The following is a 26825-nucleotide window of genomic DNA, read 5'->3' as shown; positions in this document are numbered from 1 at the left end:
GCCATGCTACTCCACAAAGCTCTACCTGCTGCAGGCCTGGAACAATAGAGCAGCTAATGGAGATGCCTCTGAAACTGGGAGCCAGAATAAGTCCTCCTCTTATAGATGGTCTTCTTGGTATCTGTCACAGGCAAATGGGAATACACAAGGATGTCCACCTGGCACACTGGATACATTTCTTTTCACAGTGCATCCAGGCCCCAGCCCGGCTTCCCCACTGTGGACCACTGTCCAGTCTTTTCAGCCAGCAGTGGGGAGGGAGGTGTGGGGCTTCCTCACCTCCTAATTTCCATGGGACTCTGGAACTCAGAAGCTGCTGCCAAGAATGGGACCCCAGAGCTGACCATGTCAATGCCTGGAAGTTTGATTCAGGGTAGCAGAGAGGAGAGGAGCTTTTTGTGGTGTTATGTCAGACATTGTAAATTCTTGTGAAACTCACCCATTCATCCATGCATCTCCAAACTCAGGCCTTTGCATGGCGTCTGCAACCTGAGATATCAGAGACCCTTGGGAACCAGGAAAGTGATGCACGTTTCTCCCTCCAAAGCACCCTTACCAGTGACATTTGGCATTGTCTCTTCAAGCTCAAGATCATGCCTTATAGCAGGGCTACACAGATGGGAAACTGAGGCACTGAAGATGAGGCTTGACCAAAAGTGGGCAATGCCTCTCCTTCCACCAGACATTGACTTACCACATGGAAGTGCCAGCCTGGGTCCTGGCGGCAGTGCCAGGGCTGTGTGCTACAGACCCACCACATTCACATCTCTGCCACAGGAGGTACCCCACAATGCCTCAGGATGTAGTAAGGAGATAGTATGTGTAAGGGACCTGGCCTAGTCCCTTCACCCCAAGCAACCCCTGTTCCTTTTTTTCCCTCTTCCTTTCCTTGCAAACTTGGAACAAAGGCTGGCTGCCACCCAAGGTGATCATGGAAGGCTTCATGCAAGAGGTGTGCCCTGCTTGGACCTTGGTGCTGGGTGCTGTAGGGAGGTAGAGGCCAAGGGTTATTAATAGGCCTGGCTCAATAGGCCTGGATGGGGGTGAATGTGATACAGACACCCAGCACCGTGGCTGGGGAGTACCTGACACCGGAAGGGGAGGGGGCCAGGGGCTGGGGGAGCGCCACCTCCTAAAATAGCCAGGGCTGTAGACTATTTAAGTGGCTGTCCCACCACGAGTCTCATTTCCCAAGAGGATCTCCCACCAGCCCATCTTTTCTGTATAGGTTCCGGCCTCTGCTCTTCCAAGGTAAGTGGTAGCCTCTGGGGTTGGAGGATGGAGAAGGCAGAATCGGGCCAATTGGAAGGGACAACCACGCTGCTATTTCTCTAGAATCAAAATGGAGGTTGTGGAGTATGGGACTCCTGGGTTCTCTCCCAGCTTCTTGGGTGACTTGAGTAAATCCTTACCCCGAGACTGGACCTCAGCTCTCCATCTGATGGACCTAAGAGATAGTGCCATACATCTACGGAGGTCTATTGGCTCCATCGGGGGTGGGGGGAGCAGAGGTCAGAGGGTGGGAGACAAGCACATGGGTGAGGAGTTGATTGGCTAAGCTGACAACATGCATGCTTCACTGAGGATGTCTCAGGCCCAGGGAGCTGCTGGGGACTCAGCGACAGAGGGAGGAGGAGGAGCAACAGGGAAATGGTGAGAACCTTTACCATAAGAGCCAGCATGGGGCTCAGATTGTACGACTGAGGCTGGGGCATGAGGAAAGATATTTAAGAGGTTTAGAGCACACCAAATCACACCAATAAGCTGACCCTGCTATGCCTCTGCCTCGATATGGGTCTTTAGGCATTTAGAGATTCCTGGCTCACGATAGCACAAGGGTCTCCAGTTGGAGACACAGATGCTGTAACTAGGCCACAGGATAAAGAGAGCCTGGATTAGAACTGTCAGCACAAAAGCTTGGCACATTGGAGCTGGCAGTCCAGCTGGGAACAAGGGGCAGAAGCTGAGGCCACTGTGTCAACTGAGGCAGGAACCGTAGGAGCTAAGGCAGCTGAAGGGTCCAGGACAGATGGGGCTTCTGGAGGGGGCCCCATGCCCAGAGCTATGAAGTCAGGGGCTGTAGCCTAAGAGCCTTGGAAGCCAGCTGGCAGGCTCTGGCCTGAAGATGCTGACTCACCAGGAGGGGGCAGCTGGAGCCAGGCACTCCTAAGGTTTCCAGGAGGGGCAGCCTTCCAGGGCTCCGCCAGGGGAGACGGTGTTGACAGCAAGTTGTCAGGCAACTTGAGCTACTGGGCAGCTGGAAAGCTTTCCCTTGGTCCCCAATATCATCACCATCCCAGACACTGCCCACCTGCCTCAGGTCCCACACAGAGATCCATCCATCTTTAACCCAGCACATGCAGGCCACAGCCCTGAGATAAAGGTTATAGCCCAAGGTCATGGGGGGATCCAGTGGGGCTCACATCTAGAGTTCTGTGTGTGTCTAGTGCTCGTACACTTCGAAGGCTGCTAGCCACGGTCTGAGTCTTTGGGAGACCTGAGGGAAGATGGCAGCGCTGTACTCTGCTCACAGGAAATAGAAAGTGTCCCGGTTCCCAGAGGTGATACTCTGATCACAAAACCTGGTGGTCTAGAAAGTATGGTCTGATGGTACCATCCCTTATCCCCAAAATATGGCCAATTTGAAAGGTGGATAGCTATTCCATGGGGCCTCCCTCACCTTAGCCTCCCTAAGGGGAGTTAGATAGAACACAACCCAGCGATGGTGGCCCTGGAGACCAGGAAGTGTGAGAAAAGGGTCTTCTGACAGATAAACTGGCACTTTCCTCGCAGAAACCAAATCAAGTTTCAGAATGTGGTCAGGTGAGGGATGGAGCCCAGACAGGGAGCCTCTGCACGATGGGAGGTCGATCCGGCTACCTCCTCCCTGGGTCCTGTGGCTCAGGTTTCAAGTTCTTAGCATTCAGATTTTTCGCGGCATAAATTTGCATCCAGGACAGAGGACAGGAGGCAACTGGAGACACGGAGGGACAATGAGTGTAAAGCCAAGGGCCCCCTCTGGGTTGGTTGCTATTCGGCATCATTTTTCCCCAGCGAGAGGACATTATCCGAGTTGCCCAGATCGGAGCCTCGCTGCCTCCCATATGCCCTTGACAGCAGCAGAACTCTCCAGTCTCTGCTGGTGGCCTCTTAGATCAGGAGATGGCCCCTGGTGGTGGGGTCCTGGTCGAGCCTTCCAAATATGTAGGACCCCATGGGCGTGCGGCCCGCTCGGCTTGGCGGTGCGGCGGGAGTGAGCTGCTGAGCTGTGCGCGGAGCCGGGCGCCCCCTGGCGCGGAGCCAGGACGGGGCGGGCGTGCGCCTGGCGCGCGACACTGCAGCGCTGGTCATATGAGCAGAAAGGATGAGAAGAACACTTTTTAATCTTTTCGCACTTGCTCTGCCCGCTCAAACAGTTGCAGGATGTCGATCACAGACTTGCTCAGCCCCGAGGACATCAAGAAGGCGATAGGAGCCTTTACTGGTGAGCAGTGCACTCCCCTGCCCAGCCCTGACCCCTTGCCCCCTTCCTGCTCCTGGGGCACCCCACATCCCACTGTGAAGCCTCCCCAGTATCTTCCCTCACGCATCGGTCCCCATCCTCGGGGTTGGCTCCTTGGTCCTTTGCTTTCCAAGAGCTGAACGAACTGTGCTCCCTGACTGAGCCACATGAAGTTGAGGGTGTGAGAGTGGCCTCTCCGGGAGGACTCAAGGGGTCCAGGACTAAGCGCGAAGACCAGGGTGGGAAGAAACAAGGGACCAGACTTCCCCTCTGAGAAGTGTAGAAGGGTCCCCAAGCCTGAGCTTTCTCTTCAAGAGACCCCTTTCCTTTCCTTTACCCCCATCCCCAACAAGACTTTTCCTGGAAGGTAGCCCATTAGTGAAGATCCCTTCCTAGGACAGACCTGAGGGCACAGTGACCTTCCTGCATCAGGCACCGAGCCTGGCCAGCCCGGCACAGCTCGCGATCAGTACCCCCAGCATCCAGTCCTTTTAGGTAGTCCAAGACAGGGGTACCCACTCAGCTGTGTGATCTCTTTCCACTGCCTGAAGGGTCTGTAGCTTAGATGCTCTTCCTCTGTCACTCAGGTAGGGAAACTGAGGCTGGGATAGGATGAAACCCAGTTCAGCACAGGAAGAATGAGATCTGAGGTGACCTCAGGTCTTGGTGTGTAAGAGGACAAAACAGCTTTTTTTTTTCCCTCCAATTCTGTGCTGAAGGGAAACCATAGTTCTTAAGAGTTTCTGTACTGAGAGCAACTCCCATCTGCTTTTTACACAGCCTGGGTTTCCTCCAGGCTCACACAGGGAGCCCCCTCCCCCTGGAGCACTCTGATAACCCATTCACTGTGCCTTGAGCCACCTTGTCACCTTGAGGATGAGACTCAGCTGAGTTTTTGGAAGTCCTTCATCCCAGCCCCAGCTGCTGGGATGGGTCTTGGAGTCTGTGTAGGACTTCTGGGTCCTCTCCTCCCCCTCCCATGATGTGACCTTGACAGAAATGTGTCCTCTCAGAGTTGATTTTCTGACAACAGTATGTGGCCATGAGAGAAAGCTACTTTTCCATCCACCCCTAGCATTCATCCCACGCCCATATGCAGCCCACCCAGCCCTCACCAAAAAGCAAAATACAGTTCTTGGGAGGCCAACAGTCTCCATGTGGCTCCGTGGTGTGTGCATGGGGGAACCAAGAAGGTCCGACCTTGGGCAGAGCTTGCTTTCCTAGCTGGGCTCCCTCTGCCCTCCTGTTCCCCATAACAATGTGGGGGTGCCCTTTAATAAATGCTACAACATCCCCTTCCCTGACTTTCCTGGTGCCCCTCCTCCACCCTCCTTTAACCTCTTCTTTCCACCCCTCCCCCCAACAGCTCCAGACTCCTTTGACCACAAAAAGTTCTTCCAGATGGTGGGCCTCAAGAAAAAGAGCCCAGATGATGTGAAGAAGGTGTTCCATATTCTGGACAAAGACAAAAGTGGCTTCATTGAGGAGGATGAGCTGGGGTAAACTGAGGTCGGGATGGGGGGAGGGGCGGGAAGAACCTGGTAATAACTCCCCAAGCTCCCATCCACCCCTCTTAGCAAGCAGGCTTTGCTTTGTCTCTGCAGGGCAATGCCCCAGGTACCAGGGAAAGATACTTCCCGCTTTTTCCAGGAGGGTCAAACCCTCAGCCCAGAGTGCAGCTAACTAGGTTAAATTATAGCCACTTAATATTGCTAATGGAATGGACTTACTTAATAATTTAATACCAGTGAGGGAGCACTTATTCTGGCTGCCTCCCACCGCAAGCGAGGCCAGGAGATAGTCTCCTCAGAGTGTCATTGATTTCCGGGTGTCTGAAAGGCACCTTCACTGGTCTGGTCTGCAGACCCCACGCTTCTGGACCAGAACTGCAGCTAAGCAACTTCTGGGCAAGCCAGGGAGGCAGAGGCAGCTCTGGATCTTCAGGGTCCTTGGAGCAAAGCTCAGAGGAGATCATAAACCCGAGTCGGCAGAGAGCCCTCTGCCCTAGCCCGTCTCAGCCACCTGGTCTGTATCTGATGACCCAGCTGTGCCTTCTGTTGCTTTCCAGCCAAAACTGTTTTGAATTTTGTTAGAAATAGGAGGCAGAAGGTGTCCAGAGATGCATCTTAAGTAGGAGCTCCCTCAGCCTATCCTGTCTTTCCTCCAAACTTTCCTCCAAGGGCACCTTCTAGAACCCTCTTCCACCTACTTATGAATGCCCGACAAGTACATGTGCACGCTAAGTGCACCTCATCACCTCTAGAGAGCCTCCTAACTCTTCCTGCACCCGGGTAGGAGGCATGAGTCTCCCCTGCCTCCTCTGTCTGGGTGTCCGTCACTCCATCCATTTTACACAGAAAGCTTATTATGATCACTATGGTGACCCCATTTTATATATTTACTGGATAAACAAAGGCAAGTGTCTCCTAAACTGGGGTCAACCTTGCATAGACGGCTGCCACCCATCCCACACCCACCAAGGCAAGCCAGAACATGCCACCAGGCCAACCCAGCTGCACACAGGTCTACCACTTCCTGCCACCCGTCCCGGCTTCCCTAGCCTTGTAAGGATGCTAGCCCACCATCCAACTCGGTTTGGCCTGTGACCTTGACCTGACTTCCTTCCTCCCTTTTCCCCCTCAGGTTCCTTCTGAAGGGCTTCTCCTCAGATGCCAGAGACTTGTCTGCTAAAGAGACAAAGACGCTGATGGCCGCTGGAGACAAGGATGGGGACGGCAAGATTGGGGTTGAAGGTGAGTAGCAGTGACCATAACTCTGGGAACGCTGGGACTCTGGGGTGTGTGGCTGTTGAACATTTGGTCTGTTGAAAGGAATGGAAGATGAGGAGAAAAAAAGAAAAAAGACAACCACATAGGTCAGAGAATTCTGCCAAGTCCAAGTCTGCCAGGCAGAGAAACCTGGCTATGTATGTTTTCCAAAATGTGAACAACCCATTAGGAATGTGCGCGCGCACACACACACACACACACACACACATACACACACACTTTCCCTCTGGGTAAGGAAATGTAGGAGGGAAAAATTGGAAAATTTCACTGCTTTTTTTTTTTTTTTTTTTTTTTTTGCTTAGTTTCTGACCCAGGATCTGCCTACATAGGCTGTGTGACCTTGGGCAGTGTCTGTCCTTCTCTGAGCCTGAGGCTCATGTCTGTAACCAGAGGAGATAGGCCCACTGATCCCCCTAGGACCCTCAGGCCCTTGTATCAGATTCCAAGAATGGAAATTCCTTATCTACTGCCCTGCCCGCATCTCACCCTGGTGTCCTGTAACCTCAGATAGGTTTTTGGCTTCATTCAAATTCCTTCCATCATTGTAGGAGAGCCAGGAAAGAACTGCCGCTGACAAGCACCCAGCTCCCAGCAGGGTGTTAGGATGTCCACTAAAGGCATCTGCAGCTTTGCACTGAGCCCAGGCACAGGCCTGCTGGCCCACTACCCCACATCCTTATTTGGTCAACCTGTCTGGCATCTGTGGGGCACATCCCAGAACTGTCAGCTTTCTTAGTTTCGTGACACTTTGCAGAGGGCCGAAAGGTGGTAATCATGGCCTTAGCGTGGTTCTGAGAGCCAGGACATGGGGTGACAGGGCTTTCAAGTCTAGTGTGAATGTTTCTGAGCTGCAGGCTCTGCCACATGCTTGTATGGTAGCCCTTTCTGCCAACACAAAAGAAAACTGTATTTAGGTGCCTCTGGCGCTCAGACCCCACCCAGCCTTTCTAGGGTCTTTCTAGTCATATAACTTTGGCAGACCTCAGCACTTTCATCTCTGGATGGAATGATGGTTCTTCTCTCAGGAGGAGAGAGCTAGTATGTAAAGTGCTTAGGGCAGGACCAGGTAGAGTATATCGCAAGTACCTTCTGTGTGCCTGTTAACTTAAAAAAAAAATGTGGTGGGGTGAGGGGCCTAGATAACATTTGTACTTCAACACCCCCCCCCAGGGGAAAATTGGAGAACTGAGGCAAGTGCTTAGTAAATCACCTGATGCTGAGGGGAAAGTCCTGACTCCCACACTCCACTTTGCTTTGGCTCCTCACCACAAGTGTTCTTGGACACATTCCCCGCCCATACCTGGGCTCTCTTGCCTGGCACATGGGTTCTGGCAGGAGCTCATGTTGAGTCCTGTAAGTGGTGTGGACACAGATTGCTTTGGGCAAAGTTCAAGATTCCGAAGGTACTCCAAAACTTTGTAAGGAATTTTTAATGGAAACAAGAATAAAGTTCAGCTGCAGGGTGTGCCTTGGCCACAGGACATGGCTGTTCTTCTTTTGGGTGGCAGGAAGGAGTGACTTCTTGAGGGACCTGAGCAGAAAGTGCAGGAGAGACTCTGAGCAGTTTGATAGCTCTCAGTGACTCTGCCAGCAGCTGGGTTCATACCCTTTTCTTCTCAGATCCATGCCAAGCATGGCTTCCGCTGTAACTCAGTTTGCCCCTACTCCCGTTTCTGAGGTGCAGCTCAGAGCTGGGTCTTCAGAGCTGGGAGGCAGGGTCTTCAAGCTGGCTGCTCCCGGCCAACCTAAGTGAAGAAGAAAACCAGGGCAGGCAGTTCTTGACCTGGTTCCCTCCTGCCTCCCTGGCGCTCAGCCATATTGGGTCTTATAAAGCCAACTAAACTCTTTCAAAAGACTCATAGGCAGTTGCCAAGAGGCAATGCAAACCCTACCACCAGGGTAGTGGATTTTGTAGTACTCACACAGTGTGGCAATGGACCTGAAATGGTTTCAGCAAGTACTTAGTTACACCTGTTGCCTGAGGGGAAAGTCCGGACTCCCACACTCCACTTCCGTTCTGCTCTTCACAAGTGACCAACCATCAGGTAAATAAAGATAACTAGTCCAGGGGCTGGAGAGACAGCCCAGTGGCTAAGTGCTGGCTGCTACTCTAGAGGACCAAGGTTCAATTCCTAGCACCCATATGGCAGCTCACACCTGTCTACAACTCCAGTTCCAGGGGATCCATCGCACCAGGCGTTCATGTGGTGCACATATCTGCACCTACAGGCAAAATACCTATAAACATAAAAGTTAAAAGGAATTAGGACAAAGGTATAGCACCATGTCCTGATAAGGAATCCTTGACCAGCAGATCTATAATCCTGAGCTGCGGCTTCATGGGTAAACACCCATGAGAACATGGGATCATTGAAGGCAGTGTCCAGCACTTACTTAGTAAGTACCCAATGAATGGTACTATGTACCGTTTGTGATAGCTACATTCTGAGTATGGCCCTGTGTCTACAACACACACACACACACACAAATGGTCATTCAGTCAGCTCAAGACCAAAGGGGTACTGAATCCCAGACATTTTTGGATTTGGGAGTAGTCACACAGTGTGGCCATGGCCCTGAAAGGGCTTCAGATTTCCAGATTTGGTACTAGGAACATTGGTCTGTGTTCAGGCAGCTGAAACATGGAAGCCAGAGTCTAGAATACTACAGGTCAGGATCCAGCAGGCAGGGACAGGTCCAGGCATGGTCCTGGTACCAGTGAACCCACTGAGGCAGGGATGGTTAGGGAAGGTTTTCAGACTGGTTTGCCAGGATTGATCAAGAGGCATGTAGTGTGTCCCAGGCTGAAGCTGGGCTGTGTGGTGTTATCTCCTTTTCTCCTGGGATGACAGAGGACATCCATCCAGAAAAGGCAGCTCAGGGAAGCCAAAGTTACACTATGTTCAAGATCCAGGGTTCAACTGAAGTCTATCTGACAGCACAGTAGAGGCCTAAACCAAGCTGTGCAGCCTGCATAGCACTTCAGGGTCCTGGAGGAGCAGGACAGCAAGGGCGAGAGAGGGGATGAGGGTGACATTGTAGCATGAGGACCTTAGCCTGTGCTTGCCTTATGAAGATGCACATGCCCTCCACTTCTGTAACCCAGCTTGAGAAGGATTGATGCCAAACAAGAGTGCCATGGGTGGAGATAGAGTTCTCTGGGGCCCAGAATGTTCTGTGACCAGAGAATCTTGAGCCTCACCTCCAGCCTGAGGATGCTTCAACTTCTGGTGGACCCAGGCAATTCACAGTGCCCACCCTGGTCTTTAGAGCCAAGGCTAGATCACCATCCTGTCCCTGAGGTTCTTCCACTGCACGAAAGACCTTGAATCAGGACTTGGGCTCAGCTGTGATGCCCTCAGCATTGTCCTCCACTGACTTCTTAGCTGCCTGTGAGGTGGATAACATTAGGGCTCCCATTTTAGAGGCAGGGATAGTGGGGCTCAGAGGCAAGGAAGAGGGAGATGGGCAAGATGAGTGTTGAGGCCTGTTTGCTTGCAGCAATGGCTCTTGCTGCCTGTTCCGTATCTGGGATGTGGTTGGAGTTTAGTAAACACCTAACATAAGATGTCATTAGATACTTACCTTGTGGCTTGCTTCTCTCTGCCATGTTTGGATGTCCCTAAAGCATCTTCTTTTTCCTTTCTTCTGTTCTCAACCTAGCACCAAGAAGAAGGCCTGGTGCATGATGGGAGAAAAGAGAAATTTGTTTAGTGAGTAAATGGGAGAAGGGAGAAAGGAATGACTGAGGGGATAAACTAGTGAATGAAGGAATCAATTAGTCATCTAATCAATCAGCTAGTGAGGGAGAGACAAAACAGATGAATATGTATCCTGCAAGTTTGCAGGAAGGAGCAGGCCCAATGCCAGCATGTAAAGAGCTGCATGCACGGGGTGGGGGTGACGCAACAGGCTAGGGGCTTGCAGCCACAGGTGCTCTGGGAGTGCAGAGCCAGCGATGGCTGCTCTCCCCGACGCTTCTTGACTCTCCAAAGAGAGTAATGTTTCTGTGGTTCTTTAAGAGCCCGATTGCAGGAAGGGAGAAGGAAGACACCGTTATAGCAACACTCCTTCAGATTCTGGTATCTAGGGCAGCTACTTCCAGGAAGCTTAAAGACATTTATAGATGTGATCAATTGCTAATGGCCACCCTAAAAGGCTGGGACCCAGCAGGGAGGGGGAGGGGAAGCAAAAAAGGAGAGAGAGAGAGAGAGAGAGAGAGAGAGAGAGAGAGAGAGAGAGAGAGACCACAAGGGGGGAGAGGCAACAGCCCAGCTGTGGCCCTGAAGTCCAGACACAGATACACCAGTGGCATCCACTTCTCAGCCATGGATCTCAGGCTGGGCTGGTCCCTCCGGTTCCCACCCAGAAATGTTTGCTTCCTGAGTGGGGCCCAAGTGCCTGCAATTCTAACAAGTTACGTGGGAGAGCCGATGGAGCAGGGAACCCCACAGAACTGGGGCTTCTCAGTAATTCTAGAAAACAAGGGCTGTTGCTATCCCCTTTACGAGTGAAGCCACAAAACAGAAGGTTATGTGGTATCAGGGATCCCTCAGGAGGGCTGAGCTTGGAGGTCCTGCCAGGACCCTATGTAATCTACTTCTCTCCAGAGTGTGTCCCCAGCCTGGCTTTCCACACTCAATATGAAAGGAACCCATATCAGACAGGGACGAGGTTAGCATCTAGCCAGCTGCTTCCTGTGTGCTGGGGCACTACAGCCATGTCGCCTCAATCCAGGTCAGACCCCACAGAGCTTTGTTCTCTGTGCAGACAGGGAAACTGAGTCTTGGGAAGCATAGGAGCTTGCTTCTTTGCCCACTGAGTCTCAGATGGATCTGCACACCACACGCCTAACAGTTGGGCATCCTTCCATCTGTGACCCAGGGCCAGCGATGGTTCTGCTCGCCTGTGCTTCCTGCCAGCTGCAGCTTCCAGCACCTGTGCTCTGGGTTTTTCTCCTTTGGTTGAAAACGTAGTTGTTGTTGTAGGGATGGAGCCCTTCTGTATCCTTCTGTATCCTTCTGTATCCTTCTGTATCCTTCTGTATCCTTCTGTATCCTTCTGTATCCTTCTGGCAAAGTCCTTAGCAGCCTACTTGGGGGTCAGGAGGGGAGTGACAGTCATGTGTCACAGGCGGTGAGAATCAGAACTTCCTGTACATAGACACCAACCCTGGAAGAGCCTGGCTTTTCCACCTTCTAGGCATCCATTCCCTCATCTACGAAGTTGGTGTAAATACACAGCTCTTGGCCTTCTTGCTTTGGCTTTATAAGCCACCCCGTTCCTCTCTTTAAAAGGAATTAAATCCTAATCCACACAGAAATGGAACTGAGTGTGAGATGGGGGGAGACGGGGCAGGAAGGACAGGAGACCCCTGCCTCACTGTGATCCTCATCTATCTGCTCCCGTGTCCCGTGGGACTTGATATGAGGGTACCCATGAAGGCCAGCCCATAGCCCTTAGGTGGACAGTGTCTGGTCATATCTCACTGTACCCTCACAGCAGCCCCCGGAGGCCAGGAGACGAGGGTCACAGTCCTCACTGAGAGGTGTGTAAACTGAGGTCCAGTGACTGTTGAGGGCCAGGGCATGCCCTTGTCGGGATTCGACCTGGATCTCCTTTGCACATGCTTCCTCCCCGAAGCCGAGCTGAGCGTTTGGAGTTATAAATGTTTCCGTACTTAGCAATCTGCTCCTCTATTCCCGGGCGGACTTCCGCTAGCTCTGGCCTTATGCTGCGCTAGATAAGATGGAGCAGGGAGAGGACACGGCGCTACTTATGTAACCGGCCTCTCGAAAAATGGAGCGGCGGTCAGGAACAAGACGTCCTCTCTCCATTTACTCCTCTCCTTCCACTGCTAAGGCTGCAGCTGGAGTCAGATGCAGGGCTGTTTCAATCAGTCTTTGATCAGAAATGCAGCCAACCTCCAGCCAAGTCCCCGTTAGCCTCCTCATGGCTGAGACCCAGCCTCAGTTTCCCCACTTAGATCATGAGGATCAGAGCCTGTGAGGATGAAATGGGGTAAGGTAGCTGGAATGGTCTGGCAGAGAGTGAGTCCCCAGGACTGTTGATGCCACCTCCCTGTGGCTGCTGGCTTGACCCCAGGTAACCCTGCCTCCTCATTCTGCAGCAGGAGAAAGTGATCCTGTTTGCGGCACCCATCTATAAGAAACTGAGCCCCGGAGCTATTTTGAGGCGAGGTGAGGTGATAAACCAGGAGCTAGCCCTTGCTATGGTCATCAGAACGGAGGGAAGGCAGGCCTTCCAGACGCTGACTCCCTGAGTCTCAAATTCACTCGGGGCTATCAGCCTTTGCTGGCCTCACCTGTCAAGAGCTTCTAAATTTGTCCCATCCCCACAGCACCCAGGACTGGGGCAGCCCTAATTAGGCTAATTTCAGTTTCCTAAGGGAAAGAGCAGAATGGCTTGGCCTCGCTGCCTCCCTCCTGCCATGCTCCCTTGTGTCTTCCTCTCTTTCTGATTGGACAAGGAAGATGTCAGAAAGTGTCCTCGGGGTGGGAATGAGGGGCACTGGGGCTGGTGCTGTTCCTATGTATCTTGCAGGAAAAAGAATGTTCTAGATTAAAGGAGTCATGTCCTTTTTACCTCATCCGTAACTGACTTGGTTGTACTCACTCAGTGTGCCAGGTGCCTCTCATCCGCGTCCCACGAAGTCTTTCTCATGACCTTGTAGCTGTCCCCATTTTACAGATGAGGAGACTGAGGTGGAGTTCTAACTCGGATTGTGTCAGGAGCTTATGCCAGGTTGGCCGTTGGGTGTTTGGGTTTCCTAAACGGTCTGACTCCATCCTGCTTGACCTTGATTTGAGGGATTGCTGAAAGAGGTTGTAACACTACCTACCTGATGTGCTGTGAAGGTCCAAGGGAGGTGGTGTTACCAAATGCTACAAAAAACCACCCCCTCCTATGTGCCGATCACTATTGTGTCCTTCCTTGGCTGCTCTTCAGGAAAGCTGTGTGAGTTGACATTATTCCCACTTCACAGAGAGGAACCCTGAGGTTCAGACAGGCAGCATGGTGGCCCGTGGCTACCTAGCCAGTAATAATACAAGTCAGGGTGGCTGTGAGATCATGGTCAGGTGCCTCGATGGGGACAGATGATGGCCCACACTAGCAATGGGGGTGACAAGGACAGATGAAGGTGGCAGACCCCCCCGTTGCTGTGTCAGGGAGCAGTCGGGCATCTGTGGGTTGGTCTAGTGGCTTGAGGTATAGAAGTGGCTTAACAACAGCATTTCCAGGAGCTGAGAGCTTTCTCTGCACTAGGCCTGTGACAGGGAGCTGTGGTGCTAGCAGGGACGCACGCCCCCAAGAAGCAGCTCAACTCCTGGGCTCCATTTTTGAAGATGAAGAGATGGAGGCAGGAGAGTCTAGCCAAACTCACAAAGAGAGGAGCTTCACCCCCAGCCCGCCCCCTCCCTGTTTGCTCCAAATGCCAAGTTAGACCAGGAAGGACCCTTTCCAGCTGAGACAGGAGGGATAAGGAAACATCTGGTCCAGGGAACCAAGAGGATGGCAGAGCACAGATCCCACCTCCACCGTCCTACACCCGGTTTGCTTCTGGGACCCAACTGACAAATCTGTTGACTTAGACTTCCAAGGTCTCTGTGTTTGTCATTTGCTTTTTCTTTGGGGTGAGAGGGTACGTTTTAGAGAAGACCTTTGCTCGGAAAGCTGTCAGTTGATTGGCAGTTCCTAATAGCGTTGCCTGGAGGCAGTCAGGAAGTCCTGAAGTACACTGGCCCTGCTTTCAGTTTGTCTACAGCACCCTGGTCATGGTTCTAGGGGGGATAAAATTAGAATCCTGTGTTCTCTGCTAAAAGCCAGGTTCAGTGGCCTTAAGGACATCCGAGCTAACTCTCAGAAGATCCCTGGATCTAATGCATTGGGCTTTTGGAAACCTCACAGGTCCAGCTCCCCAAAGCCCAGTAGCCCACTCTGGTGAGCTCTCAGCAGTACCCCTGGTCCTCCAACACTGGCTGTACCCCATCTTGTCTAGACCTAACCCAATCCCATGTAGCTCCCTTCTGATCCCATCTCACTGGCAGGAGATGAGAGGAGTCTTGCTGAGGAGCAGTCAGGAGGAGCCCCTAATCCCTAGTGTGACTGTAAAGCCTTGCTCCCCTCTGATAGCCTGTGAGCAACACTAGGGAATTTTATTTCTTCACAGGATCTGGGCCACTGGCCTGGTCAGTAGGGTTCACACAGGAACTCTATGAGGCCAGAGGACAGATTACTGCCCTGTCCCTTACTTTTGATCTGATCCTAACTGCTTCAGCCTCTGTTTTCCTATCTGTAAAATGGGAATCACCTGTGTGCCACCCTTCACCCCTGCTCCCCTTTCAGTCACTCAGTGTCCAATTATTGTCCCCTGAAGGGTGTTAGGCCACTGGGAAAGGGATGAACCAGAGAGACGGTGCAGGGGTAGGGGGACCAACGAAAATAAGCAAGAAGATGAATAAGGTCATGTAGTGTGCTGTGCTAAGGCTATGATGTCATAAAGATGGGCCAATGGGATAGAGCCAGCCGTGGCGATATTTGAGCTGAGACGTCTGTCACTCTATACCTAGGTTAAGAGAGGTCACAAATCTCCCCAGGAAAGAAGGACTCTGAGAGTGAGTGTGACCACGTTAAAGCTAAACTTTAGGGCCTCAGTTTCCCTACCAGTAAAATGCAAGCAAGAGTGTGTCTGTCCATGGCAGTTGTAAGAATCCCATGAGGTAACACTCCCTGGATTCTTCCCACGCAGACGTTTGGTGAATGCTTCGCAGATTGTCAACATGGACGATACAGACAGTGTTAATGAGAATTCTAACAACAGGATAAAGACAGATTGAGAGAACTACCCCATCCTCCAGCCCTGCAAGCTCTGGGGGCTTATGGCTGAGACAGGGTCCTTGACCCCAGGTCTGGGGAAGATTCTTTAAATGTTTGAGTCTCCATCAACGCCTCTCACCATTAAGTCTGGGGCCTTCTGAGATTTCAGGAGCTTTTTCACCTGCATGGACTACCACATCCAGGGACATTACCTTAAGGACAGGAGGTGTGGTGTCTGTTTACCAGGTCTCAGGCTTTGTCCCCCTCACAGAGCCAGGACTGGGACAGCTGCATGGTATAGCTGATCTTGCTGTGGTCAATTTGAATTTTTAAAGCATTATTTATATTTGCACAATGTGACAGTAGCAGAAAGAGTCCCTTTGCCCTTCTCCCAGCCTCCCTGGAGTTAACATTTATGTCACCTCGGTATAGGGTGACATGGGAGGACTGACATACACCCATGTCCTGTACTCAGACTGGGCTGACAGAGCTGACTTCAGGGAGGTTCCCAGGATCCTTTGGTGGCTTTTCAAAGCTGCTTCACACCGGTCTTTCATCCATCACTGGATCGACTCAGGGAATTGTCTCTGCCTCCCTCCATGGATGCAGAAGGGACAGAAGAATCCTGGGAACTTCTCCAGGAAGGGCCTAAACCTGTCACTGTTCTCACCAAGGAGCATTTCTAGAGGTGACAGGAATTGGCGGGCCAGAACTTCAGGGGGTTCTCGGAGACAACAATGGCAAATTCTACGCCAACTCTGACCTCTTGGGTCAAACAGCCGCTGTTCAAAGAATCTGCCAGGCTCAGAGTCTCCGTTCCCTCCTCCGCAGACGAGGCTTGACGATAAATAACACGGCAAGCTGAAGCCCAAGGAGATATTGTACTCGAAGGGTCTGAGATAGCTGGTACACAGCAGAGGCGTGCACGATTGCTGGTGATAATAGTGTGTCGTTTTTTTCTTTTGCAGAATTCTCCACTCTGGTGGCTGAAAGCTAAGTGGTGCTGACTGTTTGGGTCTCCCACCTCTCCGCCCCAATGCCCCATCTCAGCTCTTCTCGCGGCCCTCCTGAGTTTCTGTTCAGTTTGTTTATGTTATTTTTTACTCCCCCATCCTCTATGGCCCTCGGATGACACCATTCTTCTGGAAAATGCTGGAGAAACAATAAAGGCTGTACCAATTGGACAAAAGTAGGGAGGACCCAGGCCTGGTAGGGTATTGGTTTGGCAAGTTTTTCTGAGGGCAGTGAGGGTATATTAGAAAAAAAGTGAGAGTACTGAGTATTCACATGGGCCACTTCATTCAATCTTTGTACCTTTCCCACAAGGGGATGGGGGTGATGGATCGTCCATCTTGAAGATACAGAGCTGCATTTTAAAGAGCGGAAGGGAAGGGGTTGAGTCTGCAGGTGATTACTTTATGTACCTAAATAGGCCTTCAGAAATAGCTAGATCGAAGGACTCAAATGACACTCTACCAATTGCTTTTGACTTTGCTGCGATAAAATACCTGATAAGAGAAACTTAAGGAAAGAGCGGTTTCTTTTGGCTCCGAGGGTGCGGTCTATCATGGAAGGGAAGCCCCAGGAGGCAGGCTATGTATGCAGTAGCAGGCCGCATTGCATCACAGTGTATCCACAGGTCGGGAAGAAAAGACTGGAAGGCCGGTGTTCAGCTGGCTCTTCATTTTCTTCAGCCTGGGACTCCAGACCATGGGTGGCTCTCCCGACATTTAAAGTGGGTCTTCCTACCTCAGGCTAATCTACAAACTCCCACACCGGCATGCCCATAGGTTTATTTCTTAGATGATTCTAGGTTCCCATCAAGTTGGCAAGATGAACCATCACAGATACCCACAAAAGTGCCCTTGCTTGCTTGTCTCTGAGCACTGCCTCTCTTCCTGCTAAAATAGGGATCGGTCAGGCTTTTCTCCCAGTGCTAACAGGACTCCCAGGAAGTTCAAAGCGTGCATACAGCAAGACCAGCAGACGTGGGCTCCTCCTTCCCCATCATTCCCACCAAGGACCCAAACTCAGCTGCACTACTAACCTTGTTAAGGTTTTAGGAGCATATGTTTGCAGAGACATTTGCAGAATGTCATGTGCAGCAGCCCTGCAAGGAATGCACTGTCACAACACCCCTGGAGAGTTAAAGAGCATGAGACTGGGGGAAGTCAAGTGTTTGTCTAGGGTCACACAGACAGAAGCAATAGAACCGGGACCCCCAAGCCCCGAATCACTCCCAGATTCCTGTGCCCATCTACAAATACATCCTGGTGGCCAGAAGGGCCCTGGACGGGCCACTTTGGATCATGCATCCTCAGAAATGAGGGTCAGCCACTCAGCTCAATCCTGTGGGAAAGGAGGAGAGAGTCTCTCTGGAAATCTGAAGCTTGGGTAGATGGTGAGCGTGCAGACCTGGCAGCCCTAAATGATTGATCGGAGGGCCCCGAGAAAAGTTCCCTTTAGTGTTGCCTAGGGAGGATGGACAGGAGCTTCCTCCCCTATGCTCTGTATGGATGAGCAGGCTGTAGAGTGGCACCCAGGAAGAGCAAGCAGGACAAGACCTTGGAGGAGACCCAGGACAATCCTGTGCAGCTGTGCCCAGGCTTGTCTCAATGGCCAGAGGCAGAGTGCATGGGAGTGCTGGCCATCAGAATATGCACCAGTGCGTGTGAGCACACAGGCACATGTGGAGATAGCTGGGGCAGTGAGCAGGGCCAGGAGTGACCCAGGTTTCCATGAGGTCCTCAGAGGTCTCCATTTAGACCCTGAGATAAAAGTGGGGAGGAAGATGGGGGACACTCTGAGAACCACAAAGAACACAGGGAACCTCCAATTCAGACTTTGTCTCCCAGAGCTGTTCCTCTGGTCACTGCTGTAACTTTGGGTTGACATATGTATATGCTGGTGTCTTTGCCATGTGGAGGTGGGCTGGCTCGTCGTACTCAGTTCTGAGAGACACTGATGGGACTCTGGCAGTCTCCGAACCACTGTGGTGGCCTAGCTTGTCTCCTGCCCTTTTCTCTCTGCTACAGTTGTACACTCAGAGTAGAGGGTGTTTAATACAATTCAGGTCAGGTCACAGTGTTCAGCTAGAAATTGAGGGGTTGCTCGGTCTGTTGAATGAAACCGCAGCTCTGGGCACAACTTCTGGCTTCAGGGTAGCCTGGCCTTCCCTGATCCTACTACCTCATGAAGGGCTCCACCTGGCTCCTCAGTTAGTCTAGGTTGGCATCCTGCTTGGATCCTCCCCAACCACCTGTCCTGACTCAAAAACAACCACTCTGATCTGGCTCCAGCAAGAATCAGAACCCAGGCCTCTCCCACTAGTGAAAGGGACATAGGAAACTGTGTCTCATCCCTTTCCCTCCGAGGCCATGCTATCCTGGCAGGCAGGGAATTCTTGTGGGTTCCCACTAGAGGCCAGGACTAATCCTACATAAGAGCCACCCACTGGGATACAGAGACACTCCAGTAGCTCCCTGAGCTCTGACTGTCAACGCAGAAGAGGCTGAGGGCTTGCCTGGCCTGCATCCAGCATCACGTGCACATGTTTTAAAAGTAAAGACAGATGGACTGGGAAGACCAGGAGACTGGCCTTAAGCCTCTTTCTGTCTCTCCTTCCCATGGGGCCTTGTCTACAGAGATCTAGTAACTCACCAAAGAAGGGGGACTGGAGAGGGACCCTTCCCCATTAGCAACCTCTCCTCAGTGACCCTGTCACTGGGCTCTGAGGTCCCTTCGTGACCCAGCTGGGATGCCTTTATTATCACCCTTTGCACTCTTTCTGTATTTCCCCCAGATAAACAGGACCCAATTTTCCTTTCCAAAGCTCATGGGAGCTTCCTGGTCCCCTCCACCCCCTACCTGCTCCCATCAAGACAGAGTTGGAAGTCACAGTGTGTGTGTGTGTGTGTGTGTGTGTGTGTGTGTGTGTGTGGTGACCTAATCACCCAGGCACATGGTATTTCAGGACAGGAGGACAGTTAGTGGGGACACAGGAGCAAGAGTGGTCAGGAAGAAGAGCAGAGGTGGGCATGGATGGCTGACAGAACTGACTGGAGATCCCCAGAATCACGCGCTTGGAGACTCAACCACCTGCTGCATTGCTGGGAATGGACAGGCTGACTTCCAAAGCTGCCTCTTCTCCTGCATATCTACCATGTCTCAAGAGGCTTTGTGCTGCTATCCATCAGCATCCAAATGCCCAGTCCCTCCAGAGCTCCTGGTGTAGTCTAATCATCAGTTCAGTAAATTAAGAGATGGGGCTGGAAGTCCCGGGAGCCCTGCTTTCTAAATAGGCTCAAAGGACAGAGGCTGGGAAGAAGGTTGCTGATAAAACATTTCATGTGGAAGCAGGAGACCTGAGTTTTATTCCTGACAGACAGATAGATAGATAGATAGATAGATAGATAGATAGATAGATAGATAGACAGATAGATACATACATACATACATACATACATAATATATAGATACATAGATAGATACATAGATTGATTGATAGATGATAGATAGATAGATAGATAGATAGATAGATAGATAGATAGATAGATAGATATGTCTGGCGTGGTGCCACACACCTGTAATCCCAGCCCTGGCGAGGCTGACATAGGAGGCTCTCTGGTGCTGGCTTACTAGCTATCCAGAAGCTAAATAAGCACCAGGTTCACTGAGGGATCCGGCCTCAAAAAGTAAGAAAGCTAAGGGCTAAAGAAATGCTTCAGTGGTTAGAGCACTGGCTGTTCTTCCAGAGGACCTGGGTTGGGCTCCCAGCACACACATGGTGGCTCACAACCACATGTAACTCCAGTTCCAGGGGATCCGATGCCCTCTTCTGACCACTGTGGGCACCAGGCATGCACATGGTGCACAGACATACATGTAGACAAAACATACTCATATACCCAAACTAAAAATAATAAGGTAGAAATCAATAAAAAAGACACACAGAGTAGAGTCCTGACCTTCCCCCTCATGTATGCACACACATATACATGTACCTACACACAAACATGCACACTGGGGCACATATACAAAACACAAGGTAACAAAACAGGGTTGGCAAGATGGCTCAGTGAGTAACGGCTATTCCTGCCAAGTCTGACAACCTGAGTTTGATCTGCAGGACCCATGTGGTAAAAGGAGAGAACTGACTCCCAAAAGTTGTCCTCTGACCTCCATACGTGCACCATGGTACATGCGAGTACACTAGTACACACAGCAAACAAACAAACAAAACTTAAAAGACACTGAAGAGCCTGTTTTCCCTTCCTCACATGGAAGATGCTCCACTCACGAAGCAGAGAGCACAGCCAACTGTTGGGGGTTGGTCTTGTGCACTGTGTATTCAGATGCTGATTTCTATGCCCAGACGTCTGTTTGCAGCCCAGACATTGGCATGGTCAAGCATCTCTGGTCTCAGTGCTATGCAGAAACTGTCTTCATCATCTCTGATTGGTTAATAAAGAACAGAAGAGCAAGGGGGACAGCCAAGCCCATTGAGGGAGTCCTAAAGAGACCAAAGAGAAAGACAAGTGGAGGAGAAGGAGGAGAAGAATGTGTGGGAAGACCATGTGGAAGGACCAGGAGGAGTCGCCATGAGGTCACTATGACAGAGCAGCCATGAGGACACACATGGACCAGAGTGAGCCAGGACAAGACTCAGATGCAGGTCAAGGACCACGTGGCTGGGAAACAGGCAGCCCTAGAGGGTTAGAATAGCTCAGAACCTGTCCAGCAGTGCTGCCAGCTTGCTAATAAATCTATTAGGCATCTGTGTTAATTATCTGGGAGCTCAACTGGGCCGGAGAATGCCTAGAAACGCCCTGAAGTTATTTGATAGCAAACAGGGTATAGAAACACCACACACACACACACACACACACACACACACACACTCAAATACTGTTACAGCCAACTCCCAGTCTGCCAGAATCCTGACCTTGGATTTCCAGCCTTCAGGACAGTGAGCAGCTCATCTCTGCCACACACAAGCTGCCAAGTGTTAAGTGTTTGCTAGAGCATCTGGGGTGGACCAAGACATCACCTCTTAGCCCGTGCCACAGACGTCCAAGGACAAGCCTATTTTACACCTGAGAAAAGGAAGATTCTGGGAAGTTGGAGAAGTTCCCCAAACCACACAGCTAATACAATTGAAAATAGCAAGGCCTTTTTAGTTCCTTCAACCACTGAGCAGAAAAACACAGCAGAGAAGAATCCAGACAGAGATTAAAGTTTGCTTGAGGATGGCGCTGCCCTGGGAGAGCACAGCCACAGTCCGGGAACTGTGGACTCATGGGGTGAGGCTGTGATAGGGTCCTCTGAGATCCAGCACAACTCAAACTCCAAGTCAATCCAGAAAGCACGAATGCATTGTAATGAGGTCTCCACCGATCAGTCAGGGACACAGAGAGGACCCAGAGCCAGAATGCAACAGAGCCTTGTAAGCATGAAAACCATAAACACTGTGTGAATTTATAGTTATGTTTTCCCACCAATCAAGGACAGGGGACTCTCCTAGGGCCATTTTCCTATGTGGTACTGTTACCCTGTTCTCACTGGTTGATTTATTCAACAGTGGCAGGGAGACTTGGCTAGCATTCATGTCTCAACTTGCCAACCAGGATGTCAGTTACCCACCCACATGTGCCTCCCTGCCAAGCAGGTTATCGGTTACCCAGGGAGGTCTTGGGAGCCTACATTTTATTTGACCCCTATTCAAAATGGAAGTTTTACTCAAAATGGCTTCAATTTGGTTCATTCTTACAAGGCAAGGGGACACCTTGAAAGACAAAGGTGAGGAGGATTTCACGATCTTCTGAAATGGTAGCCACTGGCCACCGTGATTGCAGACAGACACAATGTCAGGTCGAGGGTGGAGACAGCCGATGGGCAGATGTCCTTTGAAAGGTCGGAGGACAACTTCATGCTGTAGGTTCTTTCCTTCCACCATATGACATCTGGGAAATAAACTTAGGTCATCAGGTTGGAGCAGCAAATGCCTATACATGCTGAGCCGTCTCACCAACTGTTAGACGCGTTTCTTGTAATGTCCTGTGGTGGTCTCTGGGCAGGGCTATGGCTTAGCTGCTCTCTGGAGAAAAGGTTGGTGCATGCTTACACACTGCCAAGCGTAGGCCAGCCTGGCAGCCAGCTGGACCTCAAGCTGTATCATAAAGTATAATATACACAAAACATATATATACATTGTGTTTGTTGGCTTTGTATTGCTTAACAGAATACGTTAGATATGACGCTAGCTAGCTTATTGCCACATCCCTCCAGAGTTCCTGTTGCACTCTAATCAGAAGTTCAGAAGATTAAGACATGGGCCCTGGGAACTCTGCTGTATGAATAGGGTCAAATGGCAGAGGCTGGGTGATGGTTCCTGATAAAACACCTGATGTAGAAGCTTGACGACCTGATTCAGATTCCTGGCACCTATTAAAAAAAAAAAAAAAAGACAGGATTTGGTTCATGGTTTAGAGGACTCAGTGGTGTTTGCTTGGCTTCATTGCCTTGGGACTGAGTTGGGGCAGAATATAATATCTTGGCAAGGAAGTTGTGTGCACTCAGAGGTTGCTTATCCGGGAAGGCTGTGGTGCTGAGGACAGGAAGAGTAATCCCCTTCAAAGGTACAGCCAATAGCGCGCTTCCTCCAACTAGGCCACACCTCCTAATGGTCTGTCCGGCTAGGAACCCAGGAGGAAGTGTGTCCCCTCACAGGGCAACCACGACTCAATAGTGCCACCAGCTGGGAGACCAAGCTCTTGACACGGGAGCCTTTGAAGAGGTTTTATATTCAAACCGTAATTCCGCTGAAACGACTCCTTTTCTCTGAAATGTCGGCTACTACTGCCAGAGTGTAAATCAAGGAGTGAAGTGGGCAGCGGCTACTTTGAAGGTGCAGAGTGTTCTGGGAGGCACAAAAAGTTTTGAGTCTAGAGAAAAGCTTGAGTAAATGTGTACACACTAGTCGCGGCTCTCACACGGTGAGCTGACTGGCCCATGACGTTCGTCTGCCATTAGCTTCTACCTTCTATGTTTGGTTATTAGGCTCCTCGGGAATGAGACTCATTCAGCACTGGACCCCAAGCACCAAACACAGTTACCAGTGGCAAGGGAGCATCTTTTTTGAGCAAATTACTCTTAAAACAAAGATACCACTCACAGACCAACAAGGACAGCCATGTTAAGCCTTTTTTTTGGGGGGGGGGGAAGGGTGTGATCCGTGAGCTTGTTTCGTGTGGATCCACGGGCACCAAATCAGGACAGTGACAGAGCTTACAGGCCACAGCTCTTGATCATGCCTGAGAAGTCCTGTCCACCCTCGAAGACAAGCTGTCCTTCAAGGAAGTGAGCATCCTGTCAGTAGAGGGATGCAGTGGAGGTGAGGGCACTTGTTGAAAGGTTTTAGCCACAGCTGAGCTGTCATGAGCACACACTCCTCCTAGCCTGGAGGTGCTATATCTGAGCCAGCTTACAGACTCTAAACATCCAGTTCCTCTCCTGCTGACCACCGGCTGGATGGATTCTTCGGGTATTTATCACAAAGCACAGACCTCACAGGGACACCCAAAGAGGACAGCCCACATCAAAGACACAGTGGCCAGGCTCCCTGGAAATTCTCCTTTCCGACCTGATACAGAGTGGACAGCATCAGCCTGAACAGTAACAGCTAGGAAAGGCTCTCGTGTGCTGACGTCATCAAGGTGAGAGGATAGAGTCTGTGCGTGATGCCGTTTCTGGGGCTTCTCTGTCTGGACAGCTAGTCCCATGTGTGCCTTTCCTCTCTCCCTGACCCCTATGGTGATTTCACTGCCAGCCAGTGCTTTCAAGGGTGTCTGATAAGCTTCCCGGGTGAGGGGGCCCTACAGAGCCAGGCTTGGGTGGATAAAAGGAGACTGTTGCAACCTGGGAAGGGAAGAGGTTAAGGGAAGAAATGGGGTGAGTACATAGGGGTAATTGTTAGCTTCAGGCAAGTTCACTAGGTTCCTCCCAGGAACCTAGCAATGGCTTAAGTCATCACCTGCCACCGCCAGGTGCATCAGGTGGGCGGTGTATGAAAGGACTGTCCACCACTGAACTCTCTGTTCCCACATTCGCAGCCAGCCCCTCTCTCTCCTTTTCTGTCCTTCTCTGTCATGCCCCCATTTCTCTACCCTCATGGTTGTTCCCCGTCTGTATGTCTGTCTGCCTGTCTACATGTCCACTTGTCTGCCCCTACCCTGTCCCCTCTCTTTCCCCAATAAACCCTCTTATACTAGATCTGTCACATGGTGTGATTGTTCAGGGACACACCTTGGTGGGCCTGCCAGCTACCTGCCTCATTGCGTTATATTTCGTGACAGTGACCTTCAGAATGTCATAGACACGTCAGTGGAAGCATGCACTGGTGATTTTAATCTTTTCTCCTCGGGCAGTTATGAAAATCAAAGACATTTTGTAGGTGGCAATATTATATTATTGCCTGCTACTTATTACAGTGGCCAGCTCATTTTTAAATTTTATTTTTGTTGTGTTTGGGACAAAGACTAGCTTCATAGTCTAGGCTGACCTGGAACTTGAGACCATCCTACCTCTGCTGTCAACTGCTGGGTCATGGCCATGTGCCCTACACGCAGGTCCTGCCACCATACCCTGCTCCTCTCTCATCTTTCCACAAGAACTCTGCTTGGATGGTGAGCAGTAATGTGCCCTGGTGGTAGAGGGGACTGCACCTCTGAGCAGACAACAGTGTTATCCATGAGAAGTCCCTAGGAGGAGTGCCGAAGGCTTTGGACCTGGCCTCCCCCTTCCCACCCCCATGCAGCTTCAGGACCCAGAGGTGACGCTGCCCTTCTCACAGTGAGGGACTGAATGAAGGGATAGCCACCATAGTTATAGCTCTTGGGAGGCAGAGGCCAGCCTGGTCTACAGAGTGAGTTCTAGGACAGTCAGGGCTACACAGAGAAACCCTGTCTCAAAAAAAAAAAAGATTCTAAGGTGATCTGCTCACCTCAATGGTTAGTGTGTCAGAAGGGAAAACAGACTCTGGTTTAGTTAAATGGTTAACACAAGAAGCAGACCTAAGTCTAGCCAATGCAACAACAATCACAGGGCATGCCCAAGGGCTGGATGACTGTGGGTGAAATGTTTGCCACACAAGCATAAGGCTCTGAGTTCAGGTACCAATACTCATGTTTAAAAAAACAAACCACCAACTGCGGTGTCTTATGCCAGCAATCCTAAGGCTGGGAAAACCAGAAGCAGGAGAATCCAGAGAGCTGAGCTTCAGTGAAATACTCTGTCTCGGGCTGGAGACATGGCTCAGTGGTTAAGAGCACTGACTGCACTTCCAGAGGTCCTGAGTTCAAATCCCAGCAACCACTTGGTGGCTCACAACCATCTGTAATGAGATCTGATGCCCTCTTCTGGTGTGTCTGAAGACAGCTACAGTGTATTCATATATAATAAATAAATAAACCTTTAAAAAAAAAAGAAATACTCTATCTCAAAAATATAAGCCAGAAGGGTGTGCTGGGTGTGTTTGTGTCAACACAAGCTAGTTGTCAGAGAAGTTAACATTGCAGTTAAGGAAATCCCTCCAGAAGACTGACTCGTGGCCAAAGCCTATGAAGCCTTTTCCTAACTAGTGACTTATGAGGGACGGCCCAGCCCATTGTGGGCGGAGCCATCCTGAGTAGGCGGTCCTCGAGTCCATAAGAAAGCAGGCTGAACCAGCCCTGTAGGCAGCAGTCCTCTGTGACCTCTGCTTGAGTTCCTGCCTGCAGGTTCCTGCCTTAGTTCCTGCCTTGATGCTGCTGCATGTTAGACTATAAGCTGTGGATAAAATAAACTTTTTCGTCTCCTGGTTGCTTGTCATGGCGTTTGTCATAGCAACCAGAACCCTGACCAAGACAAAGCTGTTGGAGACATGGTTCAGGAGTCAAGAGCACTGGCTACTGAGTACTGGGTTTGGTTCCACCACCCTCATGGTGGCTCACAAACATCTGAAACTCCAGTCCCAGAGGATCCAATGTGCTCTTTGGGCATTCATGGGCGTTGTAAGCACATGGTACACTTACATAATTCAGGCAAAACAAAACAAAACAAAAAAACCAACATAACAAAACAAAAAAGCAAAAATAAACACATAAAATAAAAATTTAAGATCTTTACTAAGGTGGATAATGATTCAGGAAGGCATATGATGTCAAGCTCTGGCTGCCATAGGTGCAGACCTACACACACACACACACACACACACACACACCATTCCCCAAAGAAGCATGTCCGCACCGCAAGCTGTGACCATAACAGGAATAAAACTAGGTAGATTGCAGATGTCATTCAGGTAAGGGCTTTGTTTGTGAGGGGAACTGGATGAGACTGGGCCCTGAACCAATGACCTTACAAAGAATAAAAGTGAAACCCTTAGGGGAGAAGGCTGTGTAGATCTGGGATCAGAGAGAAAAGGGTCACAGCCACAGCCGAGGATAGCAAGGGGTCTCCAGAAGCCGGCGGCAGAGGGAAGAGGAGACTCCATGGGAGCCTTCTGAGGGAAGGCGGCCCCCGTACTTTGATCTCAGACATATGAATTTCAGAAACTAGAGCCTCGATTTCTGTCATTCCAGGAAGCACATTTGCGGCTGTTTGTCAGAGGAGCCCTGAGAAGCTAGCAGGAGAGGGGAAGGGCACTATGCAAGCCGCAG

At 50.8% G+C, this 26825-nt stretch overlaps 1 protein-coding gene across 1 annotated transcript; it reads left to right on the top strand.

Annotated features, from left to right (window-relative positions):
* Positions 1-1204: 1204 nt before the first annotated feature.
* On the top strand, positions 1205-16315 carry Pvalb (parvalbumin). Its single transcript, XM_028778933.1, has 5 exons — positions 1205-1251; positions 3417-3484; positions 4869-5001; positions 6146-6255; positions 16098-16315. The coding sequence occupies exons 2-5, from the start codon at positions 3424-3426 to the stop codon at positions 16124-16126; spliced, it is 333 nt and encodes a 110-aa protein (XP_028634766.1). The 5' UTR covers positions 1205-1251; positions 3417-3423; the 3' UTR covers positions 16127-16315.
* The last annotated feature ends 10510 nt before the right edge of the window (positions 16316-26825 follow it).

Source organism: Grammomys surdaster, unplaced genomic scaffold, assembly GCF_004785775.1.
Source record: "Grammomys surdaster isolate TR1022 unplaced genomic scaffold, NIH_TR_1.0 342, whole genome shotgun sequence".
In the NCBI taxonomy this organism is placed as follows: Eukaryota; Metazoa; Chordata; class Mammalia; order Rodentia; family Muridae; genus Grammomys; species Grammomys surdaster.
This window is presented reverse-complemented; position numbering and strand designations above follow the sequence as displayed.